The sequence below is a fragment of the Monodon monoceros genome, unplaced genomic scaffold (genome assembly GCF_005190385.1).
Source record: "Monodon monoceros isolate NGI ecotype Baffin Bay Population unplaced genomic scaffold, NGI_Narwhal_1 Super_Scaffold_22, whole genome shotgun sequence".
Taxonomy (NCBI): Eukaryota; Metazoa; Chordata; class Mammalia; order Artiodactyla; family Monodontidae; genus Monodon; species Monodon monoceros.
Window position 1 is genome coordinate 87,300,300 of NW_021703779.1, and position 16,266 is coordinate 87,316,565.

Here is a 16,266-nt window from a genome sequence, read left to right on the forward strand (position 1 = left end):
TGAGGGGTGGGGTTGGGGCAGAGTTGGAAGGACTGGGAGATGGCATCTAGGTTTTAGACCCTGACTGCCTCGCCAGGGCTACTACCTTCCTGGCTTCTGACACTTGTGCCCCATCCCACACCAAATAGATCCAAGGATCAGTTGGAGGCCTGCAGGACCTCTTTTTATTTCCACCCCCAAACCACATTTCCAGATGTCTCTGCAGCAAAGTGAAATTCCACACAGGCAAGCCTTAGGGGGGGAAAAAAAAGAAAAAAATGAGACAATTGGCAGTGAAAAGCAGAAAGAAGATGGAGGCCTTAGAGAAGGGAGTATCCCTGAGGAGGTGGGGACAAGGGGAGGAGAAGGGGAGGAGGAGAGGAGGAGGAAAGCGGGCCTGTCCCTTTAAGGGGGTTGGCTGTCAATCAGAAAGCCCTTTTCATTGCAGGAGAAGAGGACAAAGATACTCAGAGAGAAAAAGTAAAGGACTGAAGAAGGAGACTGGAGAGACCAAGATCCTTCCAGCTGAACAAAGTCAGCCGCAAAGCAGACTAGCCAGCAGGCTACAATTGGAATCAGAGTCCCAAAGACATGGGTGAGTTTCAAAAACTTTAGCATGGAAGATTCAAGCCAAAGCACAGGAATTTGCAAGAACTTTGCGGTTCGGGGTTTCTAATGGTTGAAATGAGTTGTGTTTTGGCACCTGTTTTCTTTTTAATTCCTTAGCACGCAATTAAATTAACTCCTTTGCTGTACTGAGAATGATGCTTTATTGTCAAAGAACTCCAGCAGCACGTGGAGAGTCCCACAGGTCCTTGGAGAGAGTGCCCGGCGGGCTGGATGTGGTCATGTGTCCTCCTACCCCCTCACTTCCCTCTACCTTCTCTTTTCCCCTGGTTCCCAGGCCCTGGTAATGGCCCAGTCAGCTGACATCCCTGGTTTTGCTGGAGGAAACTAATGTTGGCTGGCCCTCAGCTGTTCAAAATAATTGCTTGCTTGATACAAAATTTGGACCCGCTGGGCATCAGAAGGAAACTGGGAGAGATGGGCTCAGGCTTGGCCATGGCTGAGGAGGCCAATCTCAGGTTCAGGAAATGAAAATAAAGTCCTCAATGGCTTTACCATAGGGAACGGATATGGGTAAGGGTGTGTGTGTGTGTGTGTGTGTGTGTGTGTGTGTGTGTGTGTGTGCATGCACATGTATGGGTGACCATATGTAGCAAATATTAAAGACTTAGCCTTCCTGAGGCCATGGCTCAGACTCTAAATCCTTGCTATGACAAGGAGGTTGATGGGACCTTAGGGCTCTTGCTGACTTGGTTGAGTACTGAGGGCTTCTCTGTAGAGAAGCTATGAGGTCTGAGGTCTGGTCTCTGGTGGTGTCTACTCAGAGCAAGGTGTGCAGAGCACAAGGGTCTTTGTCCACACAGGATGCCACAGAAACATGTAGACATTTCTCACATTTGGCAAAACAAGAGCAGCAGCTTGAATACATCCTAAATGAAATGAGAATCAATTGTCCTGAGTATTCACCATCAAATGTAATACTCAGAAGGTTCCAACAACATCCACGGAGATAGGTTTTCAATTATACTAAGCTGGTGTCAGACTTTAGGTTGTTTCATCCTGAAACACTGAGAGAGCTTTTTGAAGTGTGTATTCAGGCAGGATAATTAAGAGGGCAGAGAACTTGTCTAGAAGTTAATACAACCAGGTTTGAATTCCAGATCTGCCACTTATGAACTTCGTGACATTGGGTAGGTTGCTGTGAATTACCACTTCATCATCTGGAAAATGGGGATAACAATAACTGCTTTGTCTACTTTCAGGGTTATAAAAATCAAATAATAATGATGTGGGAGTCCTTTGAAAATGGGCAAGCTCTAGAACAATTGTAAATAATAATAATACCAATTATTATACAATAATGCATGTACAGGCTGACTCTTCTTTACAAAGGGTTTGGGCTTTCTTTGTATGTACTCTGTGCACTTGGGTAAGAATCATTTGTCCAATTGAGTGCGGCCAGGTGAGAAGTGAATGTTGGAGGAACTCAATTCCTGCCCTAGGTAACATCAAGAACCCTACCTAATGTCAAGGCAGCTGATTGGGTAGCTTGTGAATTAAAAAAAGGAGAGGGAGTAAAGAAGGATGCTGAATATTACTTCCTTAGAGGATGAAAGCCCTGAGGAAAAGGCAGGAACAAATAAGGTGACCATAGGGATAGTTTCCTGTTATGGAGGCTGGATGATTTCCTTCAGGGGAGATTACCATAGTGAGGGCACAGTAGAGGTTGTGTATTGGATCCCAGATCCTGGGGGTGGGCCATACTTGGGCCAGGTGCACATGATGGAGTAGCCATTGAGTTCTCAGTTATTCAATGACAAAGTATCTCAAGTACTTTGTAAATAATAGACCATCTCCAGCAAGGTACTGAACTGCTACTACTTCTGACATGGAGTGTTTGTTGTTTAACTATTGTAGTAGACAAATTATATCGTGGAATCTGGGATTGGAAGGAATTTAAGAAGCTGCCTGAGCTTATTATCAATGCAGGATTCCCTTCTACAACAGCCAATTAAACATTCCTACAGCTTCTTCTTAATCACCCCCAGGAACAGGGAGCTCACTACCTCAACCATACAGAATCCAGTAGGATTGGAAGTGAAGAGGAACAGGGAATTCAGTAGTGTCCACACAAAAGGTTTACGGGGGAAATGATAATTCATTAAAACTTGTCCTGACTTGGGAGAGGGATGTTCCAAATGAGTCTTTGGGATAACAATGGAACCGGAAAAGGGCCAAAGAGCAGTAGCTGATTATTCTCTGCTTAGTAACACAATGCCATTACTGAACAGCAAAACATTGGCTCCTGCAAAGCCTGATGTCTGAGAACAGCGGCTGTTACCCCAGTAACCAGACTATGATGCTTCCCTCCAAAGGTGGCTGTTTGCCGAGCAGAGTAGTTTTGGCTGGCTCAGAGTAAGTGAATGTAGCCTAGGCAAAAAGTGTGGAGGCAGAGCAGGGGTCCAGTGTTTTACAAAATGCCTGAAGACTATCTGAATCCCATCACGATGGCAAGAATGCTGCAAGAATGCCAGGAGCTAAAAAGAAAGCAGATTCAAACCAGCACATTCACTTACCTTTCCTAGAGACACTGACCAAAATGATCATAGGTAGCCTTCCCCACCCCACTCCTCACCTTGGCCCTGCAGAGCCAGAGGTGCTCTTGGAGAGCCAGGCAGATTGAAAGGTCTGCTCTGCTTCGAGGACCTTTTGCTCTGGCTCTGTGCTAGGAAATCCAACAATTTACTCAATAGCCTGACAACTAGAACTATGCTCTCAAATCTCTCTGAGTAGTAACAAGGCCCAAGAAACCCCTGGGAAATGGGTGGGAGGGGAAATATAGTCTCCAAGCCTATGAAGGCAGAACCCCAGCCAGTGGAATCTTTTTCCCTTGTTACCTTTTTGTGTATTAACTTAAATCCTTGAAAACCATCCCCAGGATTCCTGGTGCTGAAAGAAATCAACAGTAGAAATGCCCTCCTTGCCCACAGAACTTCAGGTCCAGAGAACATCAAGTCAGGGCAGTGACCTGATCAGGAAGGGTCACAGCAGCCATGGGAAGTGAACAGAGTAGCTTTCCCTTCCTTTCCCACTGTCAGGGCCTGCCCAGTGTCAAACTCACAGCAAAAGCTCAGCAAGTACTGATTGAGTAATTCCTCCTTGGTTATTTTAAAATGGTCCTAAAGGTGATCGTTCAGTTCTGCACTGGCCTCTCAGCTTTCTGCCAGACAGGGCTCTGGAAAGGAGTCAGTGACATCCCGAGGAAGAGATCAAGGTTCCCTAGATCAGCTTCACACTGCAACCAAGGGGAGAGGAGGAAATGGTGGGAGACTAACCTAAGGAATAAGGTATGAAAACTGTTGTCTCTCAGCTTAGTACCAGGTGCTTCTCTTCAACCTTTCCAGAAGTGGGCAAGGCGAAGACAATGTGTCAGAGATAGAGTTTAACAATCCAGCCTCTACCCCAGTCTCCCAATGTTTGGGTATAAATTGGCATACATGTGTGCACATGTGTATCCATGCATGCATGCCTGTATGTGTGTGTTTGGAGAGGAGTAGGGAACATAGGAAACAAGGTGGTCCAGATGCTGTTGCCATGGCAATAATAATACCTGTTCAAAGAGGAGCCTGAGATTCCTTTTATGTTTAACTCTGCATGACTTGACTATCTAGCAAGCTTGGATTCCCATGCCTCAGGGGCTACAGAGCCCCTTTCCAGCACTTGAATGGGGTATAAGTGCTGATTTCATGTAGGAAAGACAAGATTATAGGCAGGGCTTTGTCTGGTCAGGATAAGGCCAGAAGCAAAAGTCTTTGTCTCTGGCACCTCCTGTTGATTGTTCTTTTACTCCTAGAACCCACCCACTCATCCCCATCCATCCCCAGTACCAGTCACGGCTGCTCTAGCATCTTGGTCCTGTCAACTGTGATAGGTCCTGATCAAGGGAGCCTCTGTTCATGGGGTGAGGTTAAGGGGTGGGTTCTGGGAGGAGGGTAAGACTTTAGCTCAGATTAGAGACTTAGGGAGATGGGGCCAGTTTTTCATTCAATGAGCCTGCCTGTTGTTTAGCTCTATTGTATAGGGTTCTTCTATCTCTCCCTTTGTCAGCTGGATTCAAGGGACAGGCTGGGAATTGTGCAAGGCACAATTGGTCTCTTTCTACCATCCCTTTCCATGAAAGCCCTTCCTTTCCTCCCTTTGATGGGTTCCCAGATTCACACTAAATTTCCATCATGGAGCTTGTCCTTGAGGCGTGCCCAGGGCATGGGAAAGGAGGGAGGGCTTGGGAGCTTTTGGCTCCTGCTTAAAGAGACAGCATCAGGATCAATCCAGTCCCTTGGATAGACGAATCTGGATGAGTCACAGCAGTCCCGTTGATCCTTTTCAGACTCCTGTGAAGAGCATTAATGAGAAGGGTTTGAAGTTCTATCACAGATTGATTAGACTAGTTTGGGGAGTTCGCAAATATATCTAGCCAACACTGAATATCTCCCCTTTGCTTACATTTTGCCCACAGGACTTGGTTATACACATTTTAACACTAGATTATAGGCAGCTTTGGTTTTTGATTCACAGACATGTTTTTTTCCCCCAATAAGACTGAAAGGTCTTTGAAGAAAGGGACTGGGCCTTATAATTCCCTTTTGTTTCCCATAGTGTCTAGGTTACTGCTAATATGCTTAATAATTGTACTGAATCCAATGAACAGAAATGAAAGGAAAACACCGGGGAAGGTTATTATTTTTCTTTATCACCTCTCAACAAAGTCAGGTGGTTTAATCCGATTCTGTTGCATTGGGTAATATTATTGCTATATAGTTCTTTTATGCCAGCTCCACCATGTTGCAGTCTATACTTAGCCTGGAAATGTGAGAATGTCCTTGCAAGAGCCAAGGAACTTCTTCAGAATCCCTCACAGCCTTCCTGAATCAAACTGATATCTTTTCAACCGTGAAGTCTTCTGAAATGGAGACCCTCTGGCTTTAGGTTCACACATTCCCAAATCAAAGGGAACCCAATGGACCTTTCTCAGAATGTTCTGATTGTCAACTACTTTGATGACACAATTTCTTGCATGTTCTAAGTTTTTCCCAGTTGGAATCCAAAATTTGATTTTTTGCTTGGACTGACTGACTGAGATCCCTCACTTCTGCTGAACTTAAATGCCCCCAGAACAAACATTTCATTTCAATGTGAAGAGGTGGACACCTGATGCTTATGCTGATATTGTTGAACTGTTTATAGCTGAAGAGTGATAGATTTATCCAGGGCCATTTATTTCCAACTCCATGTTAGAGACTCATTAAAGCCTATGTCCTTTTGTACCTTGCTTCGAGTGGCAGTGGAGTGGAAAAGGGGGTGCTAAGTTATTTGAGCGCTAAGAAAATGGAGGAAAAGTGGATGTAAGAAGAAAGAATATCAGTTGATGGTTCAGAGTTGCTCCCATGGCTTAGCCCTTTATCACCCAGTAAGAACACTATATGTGATACTCTCTGGTTATTTGGATGATGCTTGAGGGATCAGATAGACTAAAGTGGCTTTTTTCCTCATCTTTACAACCCTGGAGGGGGCATCAGCTAAAACTTAGAGAGGAATTCTCTGTTTGGTTAGCAAGAGTTCAAGTTTCTCCATCCCTGCTCACACCTGCACCACCATTTTAGCCCTTTCCAGGGTGAGAAAGCTGGGGTGAGTGAGTGGGCACAAGACGGTCACTTGCTACGGACGTTGACTCTCCTTACTCTGGGCTAAACAAACAGTTCTTCCATTGTTCCCTGGGTCTGATCCCCTCCCCACCCCCAGGCCTGCAGGCCCCTGCAGAATACCAATGAGGCTCCTGAGATCTCAGGGAAAAACAAGGCTTCTTTGTCCAGGGGAGCTATGGAGGGCTCTGTCCAAGCCTTGACCCTGTGCTGGGGAGAGAGGGAACAGTGGGGTCACTGACCTTCCCTTCCCCCACCCCCAGGCTTCAGAGACCTTCTTTACTAGAAGATTCTAAGAGTTTGGGGGTGGAGAAGAGTTGGATAGGCCGAGAAGGAAAATGGCAGCACTGTTTATTTCCAAGCTCCTTTTCTTGACTTACAGGATGTATCTAGTATCTTAACCTGTTGAGAAAGAGGAAGATCAGTTTCTGAATGTTTCCTGAGGACAATGAGCAATTTAAACTGCTATGGTTTTCTCTCTGGTATATACATGTGTTTATGTGAACATTTGCATTCATGCATGTGCCCCCGCCCTGGCACGTGTGTGCGCACGCGCACACCCCCTGTGGGCCAGCTCTAATGAAGCACTGCTTCCCACAGAGGCCAAGTTTTTTGACAGCAGTGCTTCAGTTCTTAGAAAAGGGAGGAAATTCAGTTCTGCTGCAAATGTTAGCTACTTATTTTGCTTGGCTTGGGCTTCTGAGTCTTGTCTCTGGTGTGACATACAAGAATCTTTGAGGAAGTGGCTCTTTGAGTACCAAGGAAAGGCTGTCATTTTAGGGGACAGTGAGTAAGAGGACTCACTCATTCTGTGGCTCTGAGAACAGAGATAAGTAAATGTCTCTGCCTCAACTTTCTCATGATAGAGATAATTTGGTCCTTCAGAATCTGTTCACATGGATGCAGTTCAGCCAGGCAAATCACCAGATGGTCAAGCACTCAGGTCTAAAAAGAAACTGTACTATTATTAAGAGGTTCAGGCAAAGGACTCCCCCGGTCCCTGGTACCCTGGAATAGACAAGCGAGCTTTGGATAAAATCCAAACCTAAAAATTAATACAATTTATTTGATTTGTGTAAGGAGTTCCAACATGCTTTTCCAAAATAGCAGCTTATCAGCACATTTGCTGATTATTTGTGTGTACGTGTGTGTGTGTGTATATACACACATATTTTATATATGTGTATACTACATATATACACAAAAATAATTCATATGCCATATCTATATGATATGTGGATAGATAAAATCAGTGTATATATAACATTTTTCTGAAGAGTTTAACACTTTCATTTCTTCCACCTTTTGGGGATCTGGCCGAGAGGCCAGAGGGAGCCATCCTTTTCCCATCTAGTCAGTCATCTACTGGATATTTTTTAAGTTTCACTCCATGTGACATCTTAGAGCTCAGGGCTAGTACTTAGGGGCACCGCTGCTCTCAGAGCCTGTGACTTGCGTGCCTTTCCTGCTTCTCAGCCACACTGGCTTGGGGCCTGAGGTACCAGGTCTGGGGAATCTCAGGGACTCTTAGCACTTTAAGACACCTGTGTTCCCAGGCCCTGGTGTGTTTTGCCATTCCAGAAAGACGTTTCATGCTTTGTTGACTTTGTATAAAGCCTCTTTGTAGCTGTTTTGACAGAACTCCAGGGTAGGACTGAGGGTGGGGACATTGGCCAAACTGTAGTATTGGGGGACAAATCAGCCATGCAAAGTGTTCAAAAATCATTCAGCCTGCATTGTTTATTACTGAGAATAATAGTAATCCTCCCATTACCATTTCCCATCCTCTGCCAGTTCCCTCCTTTCCTTTGGACTGCTCTCCACACATCCAGACTAAGAAGAATCAAGCATTCCATGCAGCAAATACACACAACGTTCAGGAATACCCAGGAACATGGAATTTCCAAAGTTTCTCCACCTGGAATGCTGTTTAAGGCTCAAATGTTGTCTGAAAATATCAATATCTCTGGCCTACACTCACCCCTTCCTGGAATTCTAAGGGCATTTACTCTTTATAACCATTTACTTGGCTGCCTGGAATTGTTAGTTGAAAATATTAGGTCTACCTAGCTCATTCTCCTCAGTAGACAAACAAGTCCCCTGTGGCAGAGTCTATGTCTTTACGCCTTCACACTCCACATAATACCTAGCACAATGCTGGGTACATAGTAAGTACTCCATAAGAGTTGATAAATAATGAAAACAAATCAGAATGAGAAGAAAGGAGGGAATGATTGCATCATCTCTCTAGCCGGCTACCTGAATACCGATTGTTCAAAAACCCACTTACATTCTGGGAATTAAAGGTAAGGATTTATCTTCAAGAATGGAACAAAGTATAGTTTGGGGGGGTCAATCTCACATTCTAAAAGTCTAAGGTTCTAGACTCTCCTGCTTTTGGCCTCTGGGGTGACACCCCTCCCACCCCCTACCATCCGTGCATGTGAGCACAGGGCCTGGCTGGGCTGGTGGAGAGTGATGAGTGATGAGCTATGTATTGCCCATCCCTGACTCTTTACCCTCTTTTGTCCTCAGGCTTGTTAGAGTGCTGTGCGAGATGTCTTGTAGGGGCCCCCTTTGCTTCCCTGGTGGCCACTGGATTGTGTTTCTTTGGGGTGGCACTGTTCTGTGGCTGTGGACATGAAGCACTCACTGGCACAGAAAAGCTAATTGAGACCTATTTCTCCAAAAACTACCAGGACTATGAATATCTCATCAATGTGTAAGTACCTACTGTCCCCCACGAACCCTGTCTATCTTTGAGATACAGAACTCATCAGTACCTTAGTGACTAGTAGGGGATTGGTGTGGGGACAGACAGGATTCCTGGATCTTCCTTCTGTGTGCAGGTTCTACCTGTGCCACATCTGAAGCCCTAAATGAAGGGAGAGTGCCACATTCAGAGGGGGAGTTCTGCCTGCCTGCCAGCCCACTCCTAACCACACCCACCCCACCCTTGCTTTGTCCCACATGTTTTAATTTCTGCTAAGTAGGGTTAACATGGACAGAGTTGGAGCCTCTGAAGTGGTCCATATAAAGAACTCGGGGGAGGCACAATGACTAGACAGGGTGGGGCTGCTTCTCTTGGTTTACCACACCGCTTGAGTCTGCTCAGGCACAGTACTAAGCCTCTCCTGTTCCTAGGGCAAGTTAGACTCCTCTTCTTTCATCCCTCTTCCTTCTTGCCTAGCTCCTCTCTACTCTCTCCTCTGAGGGAGCATCTCTGAAGGGTCAGGTCAAGGAGAGTAGTGCCCCGGTTCTTCAGGTTACAGGGTAAACCAGGTGTTGGGGAGGAGCATCTTCTTTTACTTCAATGAAGATAAGGTAGAAGCACAGAGGAAGAACCTAGTGATCCCTCTAAAGAATCCCTAGCCTTGTTTAGGTGCCCACTCAAGAGTCCAACTAACTTATGCAGCAAGGGAACTGGGTCCTCAATTCATTCGATTTTCTGGCTTTTTGTCTGTCTGTTAATGTAGGATCCATGCTTTCCAGTATGTCATCTATGGAACTGCCTCTTTCTTCTTCCTTTATGGGGCCCTCCTGCTGGCTGAGGGCTTCTACACCACTGGCGCAGTCAGGCAGATCTTTGGCGACTACAAGACCACCATCTGCGGCAAGGGCCTGAGTGCAACGGTAACAGGGGGCCAGAAGGGGAGGGGTTCCAGAGGCCAACATCAAGCTCATTCTTTGGAGCGGGTGTGTCATTGTTTGGGAAAATGGCTAGGACATCCCGACAAGGTGATCATCCTCAGGATTTTGTGGCAATAACAGGGGGTGGGGGACAACTGGGCGTGAGTCTGTGGCCTCACCCCCACCCAAGGCTGGGTCCTCTTTAGGGGCCTGGCTTTTGAGTGAGGACGTGATGGCTGCAGCCAAATGAGAAGGTCAGGAAGAACGTGGTGCCCAGCTGGCTTAGCCTCACTTTTTAAAAGTTCCCTAGAAAATTTCATCTCAAAAGGAAAAGCATGAGTTTCGTGGGATGCTTTGTTCAATCAGACCATTTCTAAGCCATCTGTTGGTACCCCTTTACTCCCCTCCTAGCTGGGACCACAACAAGAGTAGATCTGACTGCCCAAGAGTTTAAAATGCTACTCGTGGGATTGAGATGTAGGTAGGTACCTGATCTGAGAGGGAGGGTGGATCATAGAAATTAAGTAATTGACTCCAAGATGGAATCCATAATATTCTGGGATCCTACATTGTTGGAGGCCCCAGAGGGAGCTAGTGTAGATCTGCATATTTAATACTTTATCTTTGTTAGAGGGCTATCCATGCTTCCAGTGAGGTATACATTGGTTTCCAGCCTCTAGAGTTAAAGATCCTTTGGGGGATGAACATCTGTGGGTTGTGGTGATGTCTTTTGTGGCTAGCAGTTGGCTTAGAAAGGTTTTGGGATCGGAAATTTAAATCTCTTATTGGCTTTGTTCAATAACTAGGGATCCAAAGTCCTTTGACAAAGAACATTTTCTAAGCTCAGCCTAAGGCATTTAAATGGCACGACTTTCTTTCAAGATCTCTTTTGATTTCTTCACACCTTATCTGCCCAAACAATCTCCTGAAGCCTCTCTAACCCAGGGGTCCTCCTCACTCCAACCCCCACCCATTCCCCCCACCCTCTGTCATATTTGGGGCCAGTTCTCTAGTAGATACTGCCAATGACATTTGGTAGAGGTGCCCTGCTTACTAATTTCATTTGGTGGAAATCCCTGGAACCTGGTTTCATGTCTGGTACATGCCATTCCAGGATCTCCTTGTTTATATTTCAATGTCTGCAGGCTGATGTTGATTTCTAACCACCCCATGTCAATTGTTTTAGTTTGTGGGCATCACCTATGCCCTGACCATTGTGTGGCTCCTGGTGTTTGCCTGCTCTGCTGTGCCTGTGTACATTTACTTCAACACTTGGACCACTTGCCAGTCTATTGCCACCCCCAGCAAGACCTCTGCCAGTATAGGCAGTCTCTGTGCTGATGCCAGAATGTATGGTGAGTTAAGGTGGCTTGGCTCCCCTACCCCCATCGAAGCACTATATATTTGGTTCTTAGGGTAAGGAAGGTGGTAATTATGGGGAAAAATAAAAATATGGATGCTTGGATCTAGTTTGTTAATCCTTCTCATTGAAACTGGAGAGGTTTCTTCCCTGAAAAGGGAACTTCTTGGAGGTGGTGGGAGTTTTCTTGGCTCTTTGCACTGCTCTACCCCAGTTGACTGCTGTCCCCAACCCAGAAGCAGCACATTTCAATAACAAACAAAAAAATTTGCAACTGTTTTTTTGGGTAAATCTTTAGAAAAGAAGATCCTGATTGTCAGTAGGACCCAACTTTTCAGCCAGGATGATTAAAGATGGAAGAAGTGCTCCATATAGCCCCATAACTCTGTGAAGCTTACCTTGGTTGCTATTTGTGTCTTACGTAGGTGTTCTCCCATGGAATGCCTTCCCTGGCAAGGTGTGTGGCTCCAACCTTCTGTCCATCTGCAAAACAGCTGAGGTGAGTGGGGCATTGGGTTATTTTACAGTGGAATGGCTAGTAACATAAAATTTCTACCCAACTTTGATTTTAAGGACCACAATTTCTTTTTGCTGGATTTTGAGTTAGCAAATTGCCTTCTATAAAATATTGCCTGAGCCAATGAGCATACATGGTAAAATATCTATTTTCCTTAAAGCTGCAGAGAAAGCCTTCCATTCTAAGACTTCCTCCCTTAAAAGAGAAATTTTTAGCTCTAGGTAAAGGTAGAGCTTAATGGCAAAATCCCCCAAGTGAAAATTTTCATTCTTTTACTTAAAAACCTTATCAAGAAAATGGGTTTTGCCCAGACATACGTAGGTTTTATAAAACACATTTAGTTTGGAACTTCTCAATCTCATTTAAAAAGAAAGTACATTTGAAAAAGGAAACACTGTATTGAGAATGGATATTATACACAAAGGAGGCAGGGGAATAAAAGTAAATCCTGAGGAAGAAGGCAGTAAACTATTTCTTTGAAAGCAAAATGTTTTGGGATTCTGGGCACAACCCAGGGGAATCAGTTGATTATTTGGGAAGACCATACTATTTTATGAGTATTCTGTGTTCTGGGTGCTATGGGGTCAGGTGCTATGGTGTACATTGAAGAATGGGAGGCCTACACTCACGGATGTAACAACTTAGAGATGCCAAATTAGCACACAGAAAGATATCAACACATTCAGAAAGTTGCACTCATGATCTGCAGCAGAGCCTATTTCAGCTGTTGCAAGACCCAGTTCTCCCTTTTGCATTTTCTTACAGTTCCAAATGACCTTCCACCTGTTTATTGCTGCATTTGTGGGGGCCGCAGCAACACTGGTTTCCCTGGTGAGTTGTCTTTTAATGATCTTGGAAAATAAGTGGTCCTGGGATAGCTTGGGTACAACTATGCTGAAAGGTAAAAAGAGGTAGATTCCTTCTAACCTTGAAGTGCTGGAGAAAAGCTGCTGGACAGAGACAGCAGAGTGTAGAGACTGTGGCCTTCTACTTTGGGTTGGCAAGGCAGAAAATTTTCAGAAATGAGATAAGAACAAGCAAAGTGGTGTGAGGAAGAGGAAAGAGATTCGTGGTCAAGAATAATAAGATAGAGCATTTACAGAGCATGTAACATTGCCAGGTGCATTGCAGTCAGAAATTATAGTTAATTCTCAACACATTCTGGTCAGATCAGTGACAAGAACACTGAAACCTTACTAAACATGATTCTTGGTAGTCTGGAATTCTATATACTGTAAATAGGAATCATCTTGGATGCTCTCCAAGGGATTTAGTTACTCTCCTGAAAATACTGGAAGGACCTCTTAACATTATTAAAATTGTTATTATGGATGGTGTTTCGGCTCAGTGTCAATGTAGTGCATTCATTGTTCAGATTAAGAACCCGGGGTACTGAAGGGTGAAGCAATTTATCTCCAGTCATTGAATAAGTGGTGATCAACCAAGGATCAGCTTGCAGCACTCCTGGCCCCCACCGCTGAGGCTTTTCTACGGAGTCGAGTTGTTCCTCATCTTGTGAAATAAATGGATGCATTAAGCAGGGGAAGGCTGTGATGCACGGTGTGGCTATGCGTCTACAGCAAGCACCCTATGAATCCAGGTCGCTCAGACACGTAAGATATGATGGCAGAGCCCAGTTAGTGTTCACTTTCCTGAGGAAAACTCAGTGCTGGGCTGAGCAGAGGTGTGGAAAAATTCCTTGTCGAGTTGATTCTCTGGGCCTGGGCCATTGGAAGGAAATGTCTCAGAGAGGACTTCTAGTGAAGTTTACAGGGCAAAAGCCTGGATGTGCTGCTTTTTGCAGAACAGGAGTTTTTTTCTTTATTTAACTATGATTTTATTTCTACCCTTCCTCGTTCCCAAAAGGAGTGGAGGAGGGAGCCTTTTCTACTCTCACTCATATTCTCTCTTCTCTTACCTACAGCTCACCTTCATGATTGCTGCCACTTACAACTTTGCCGTCCTGAAACTCATGGGCCGAGGCACCAAGTTCTGATATCCTGTAGAAATTTTCCTTTCTCTAATAGCGAGGCTCTAACCACACAGCCTACAATGCTGCGTCTCCCGTGTTAACTCTTTGCCTTTGCCACTGACTGGCCCTCTTCTTACTTGACGAGTGTAACAAGAAAGGAGAGTCTCGTGGTGATTAATGTCTCTCCGTGGACTCTCCCCTCTTACGTACCTCTTTTAGTCATTTTGCTTCATAGCTGGTTCCTGCTAGAAATGGGAAATGCTTAAGATGGTGACTCCCCAACTGCAAGTCACAAAGAAATGGAGGCTCAATTCAATTTTCAAGCATCTCCTGAGGACCAGGAAGTGTTTTCTTCTCAAAGGGCACTTCCACTGATGGAAACAAAGTGGAAAGAAAGATGCTCAGGTAGAGAAAAGGGATGTACCTGGCCCCCTTGCCATTTTGGGGGCCAAATATATCCTCGTTGGTGTACAAAACCGAGAACTCATTCCTGTCTCCCTATTACCATTGAAGATAGAAGAAAAAAAGAATGTCAGCAAAACAATAAGAGCATTTGCCCAAATCTACCTATTGCAGCTGGGAGAAGGGGGTCAAAGCAAGGATCTTTCACCCATAGAAAGAGAGCACTGACCCCGATGGCAATGGACTATTTAAGCCCTAACTCAGCCAACCTTACTTACAGCATAAGGGAGCGTAGTGTCTGTGGAGACAAAGGGGGCACCTGGCCTTATACCTCGTTAGAGAAGAGAAACAAGGTGTTGTCAGCATTTTCTCACTCCCTTCTCCTTGATAACAGCTACCATGACAACCCTGTGGTTTCCAAGGAGCTGAGGATAGAGAGAAACTAGCTCATACGAAAAAAGACTGGCCTAAGGAGCAGCAGTTGCTAGAGGCTAACGGTGTAAACTGAGCCAGCCCTCTGGTAGACACAGGATAGATAACTCTTTGGATAGCATGTCTTCTTTCTGTTAATTAGTTGTGTACTTCGGCCTCTGTCATATCTTCACAATGGTGCTCTTTTCATGGGGTATTATCCATTCAGTCATAGCAGGTGATTTGAAGATCTTGATTTGTTTCAGAATGATGCACATTTCACATTTTTCAGTTTGTCTATCGCTTGTTTGGGGTTGTACCAGAAAGGTCTGGAGAATGATTCTTTGGTTATGATTCTTTAACAATGAAAATTGGACATTAAAAAACGCAAATGATGTGTAAAATTGGCTAGTTATTGCATCTCTTGGGATTTTAGACCAATTATTCCGTCCTTTGCAGAAACAGATTTGGTGAATTTGAACCTCAATTTGAATAACCTATTTGATCATTCTTTCTAGCTAGCGGGAGATAATTTGATTTAGCAATGTTACCTTGGTGTATTAAAGAGTTAGGTTTAACATACAGGTTATTCTCTCCTGGTGCAGATCATATAACTGAATGCACCAGCCATCAGCTATTCAGTTGGTAAGCTTCCATGGAAAAGGAAAAGTGGAAAGTGTTTGAAATTCGAATAGCTCCCAGGTTTCAGTCTTCCCTTTCTGTGTTTGGGTTTTAACTTTGGGTTAAAAAATAAAAAGTTGATTTGTCTTTATTAAGGGAAAGATTTTATGGGTATGGCTGTATGTGGCTCTGTTGCTGTAAAGAGTCGTTTTGTTTTCTCCCCCAAAGTGGTTTCAACAACGTTTAAGGAGATGTAAGGTTTACAAAAAGACACTTGATATTTGCTTTCAGAACAGTATACAAGACAAGCTTCCAGGCTGCATAGAGGGAGCAGATGGAAAAGGTTCTGTAAGAAACCAATCAAGATCAAGGAAAGTGAAGTAATCCATACCTTGTGTTTTGTTTTGATTTAATAACATAACAAATAACCAACCCTTCCCTGAAAACCTCCCATGCATACATACACACATATACACACATGAAGAGAGTTAATCAACTGAAAGTGTTTCCTTCATTTCTGATATAGAATTCCATTTTTAACACACATAAAGGATAAACTTTTAGAAACTTATCTTACAAAATGTATTTTATAAAATTAAAGAAAATAAAATTAAGAATGTTCTCAAACACTGTGGCTTTTGATTGAATTGTTCTATTTAACCCTACAATAGCAACTCAAAATAATTGTACTTTTATTGTGCTTTGTTTAAGGAGCTTATTTATTTTTCAGGTCATACAAGTCATTCCCACAACAATTTTCTGAAATAAAGAGTAGATAAATCACTTCTATTTTTATAGCTGGAGGCACTAAGAAATAGAGGCAAATAAAGTACCCAAAGGAATCCAATAATCCAATAAATACGTATCTGAGCTTGGACTAGAACTCAACTCAGGTCTTGCTACCAACTCATTGCATTTTAAGGTTTCTTTTCTCTTAGAAGTTGGGTTTCAAAGTATTGTTCTACTAATTCAGAGTCAAGTATGGTTTCTTCTTTAATATGACAATGGTGCCCCAGCCCTGGTGTGTATAGGATTCAGTTGTTGTTAACTTTTCTTGGAATTGTTGGTATATTCCAAAAATAACACTTAGTGCTTCATACATGAATAA

General features: G+C 44.0%; 1 protein-coding gene across 2 annotated transcripts; it reads left to right on the forward strand.

Moving 5' to 3' along the window:
* The first annotated feature begins 367 nt into the window (after positions 1-367).
* On the forward strand, positions 368-15,785 carry PLP1 (proteolipid protein 1). Of its 2 annotated transcripts, none has more exons than XM_029240099.1 (7): positions 368-574; positions 8,781-8,967; positions 9,722-9,878; positions 11,062-11,230; positions 11,661-11,734; positions 12,518-12,583; positions 13,677-15,785. In XM_029240099.1, exons 1-7 carry the CDS (start codon positions 571-573, stop codon positions 13,746-13,748), a joined length of 729 nt encoding a protein of 242 aa, XP_029095932.1. In that variant the 5' UTR covers positions 368-570; the 3' UTR covers positions 13,749-15,785. The 2 variants fall into 2 exon arrangements, with proteins under 2 accessions (XP_029095932.1, XP_029095931.1); XM_029240098.1 differs by having other exon boundaries at positions 412-574; positions 9,722-9,983.
* The last annotated feature ends 481 nt before the right edge of the window (positions 15,786-16,266 follow it).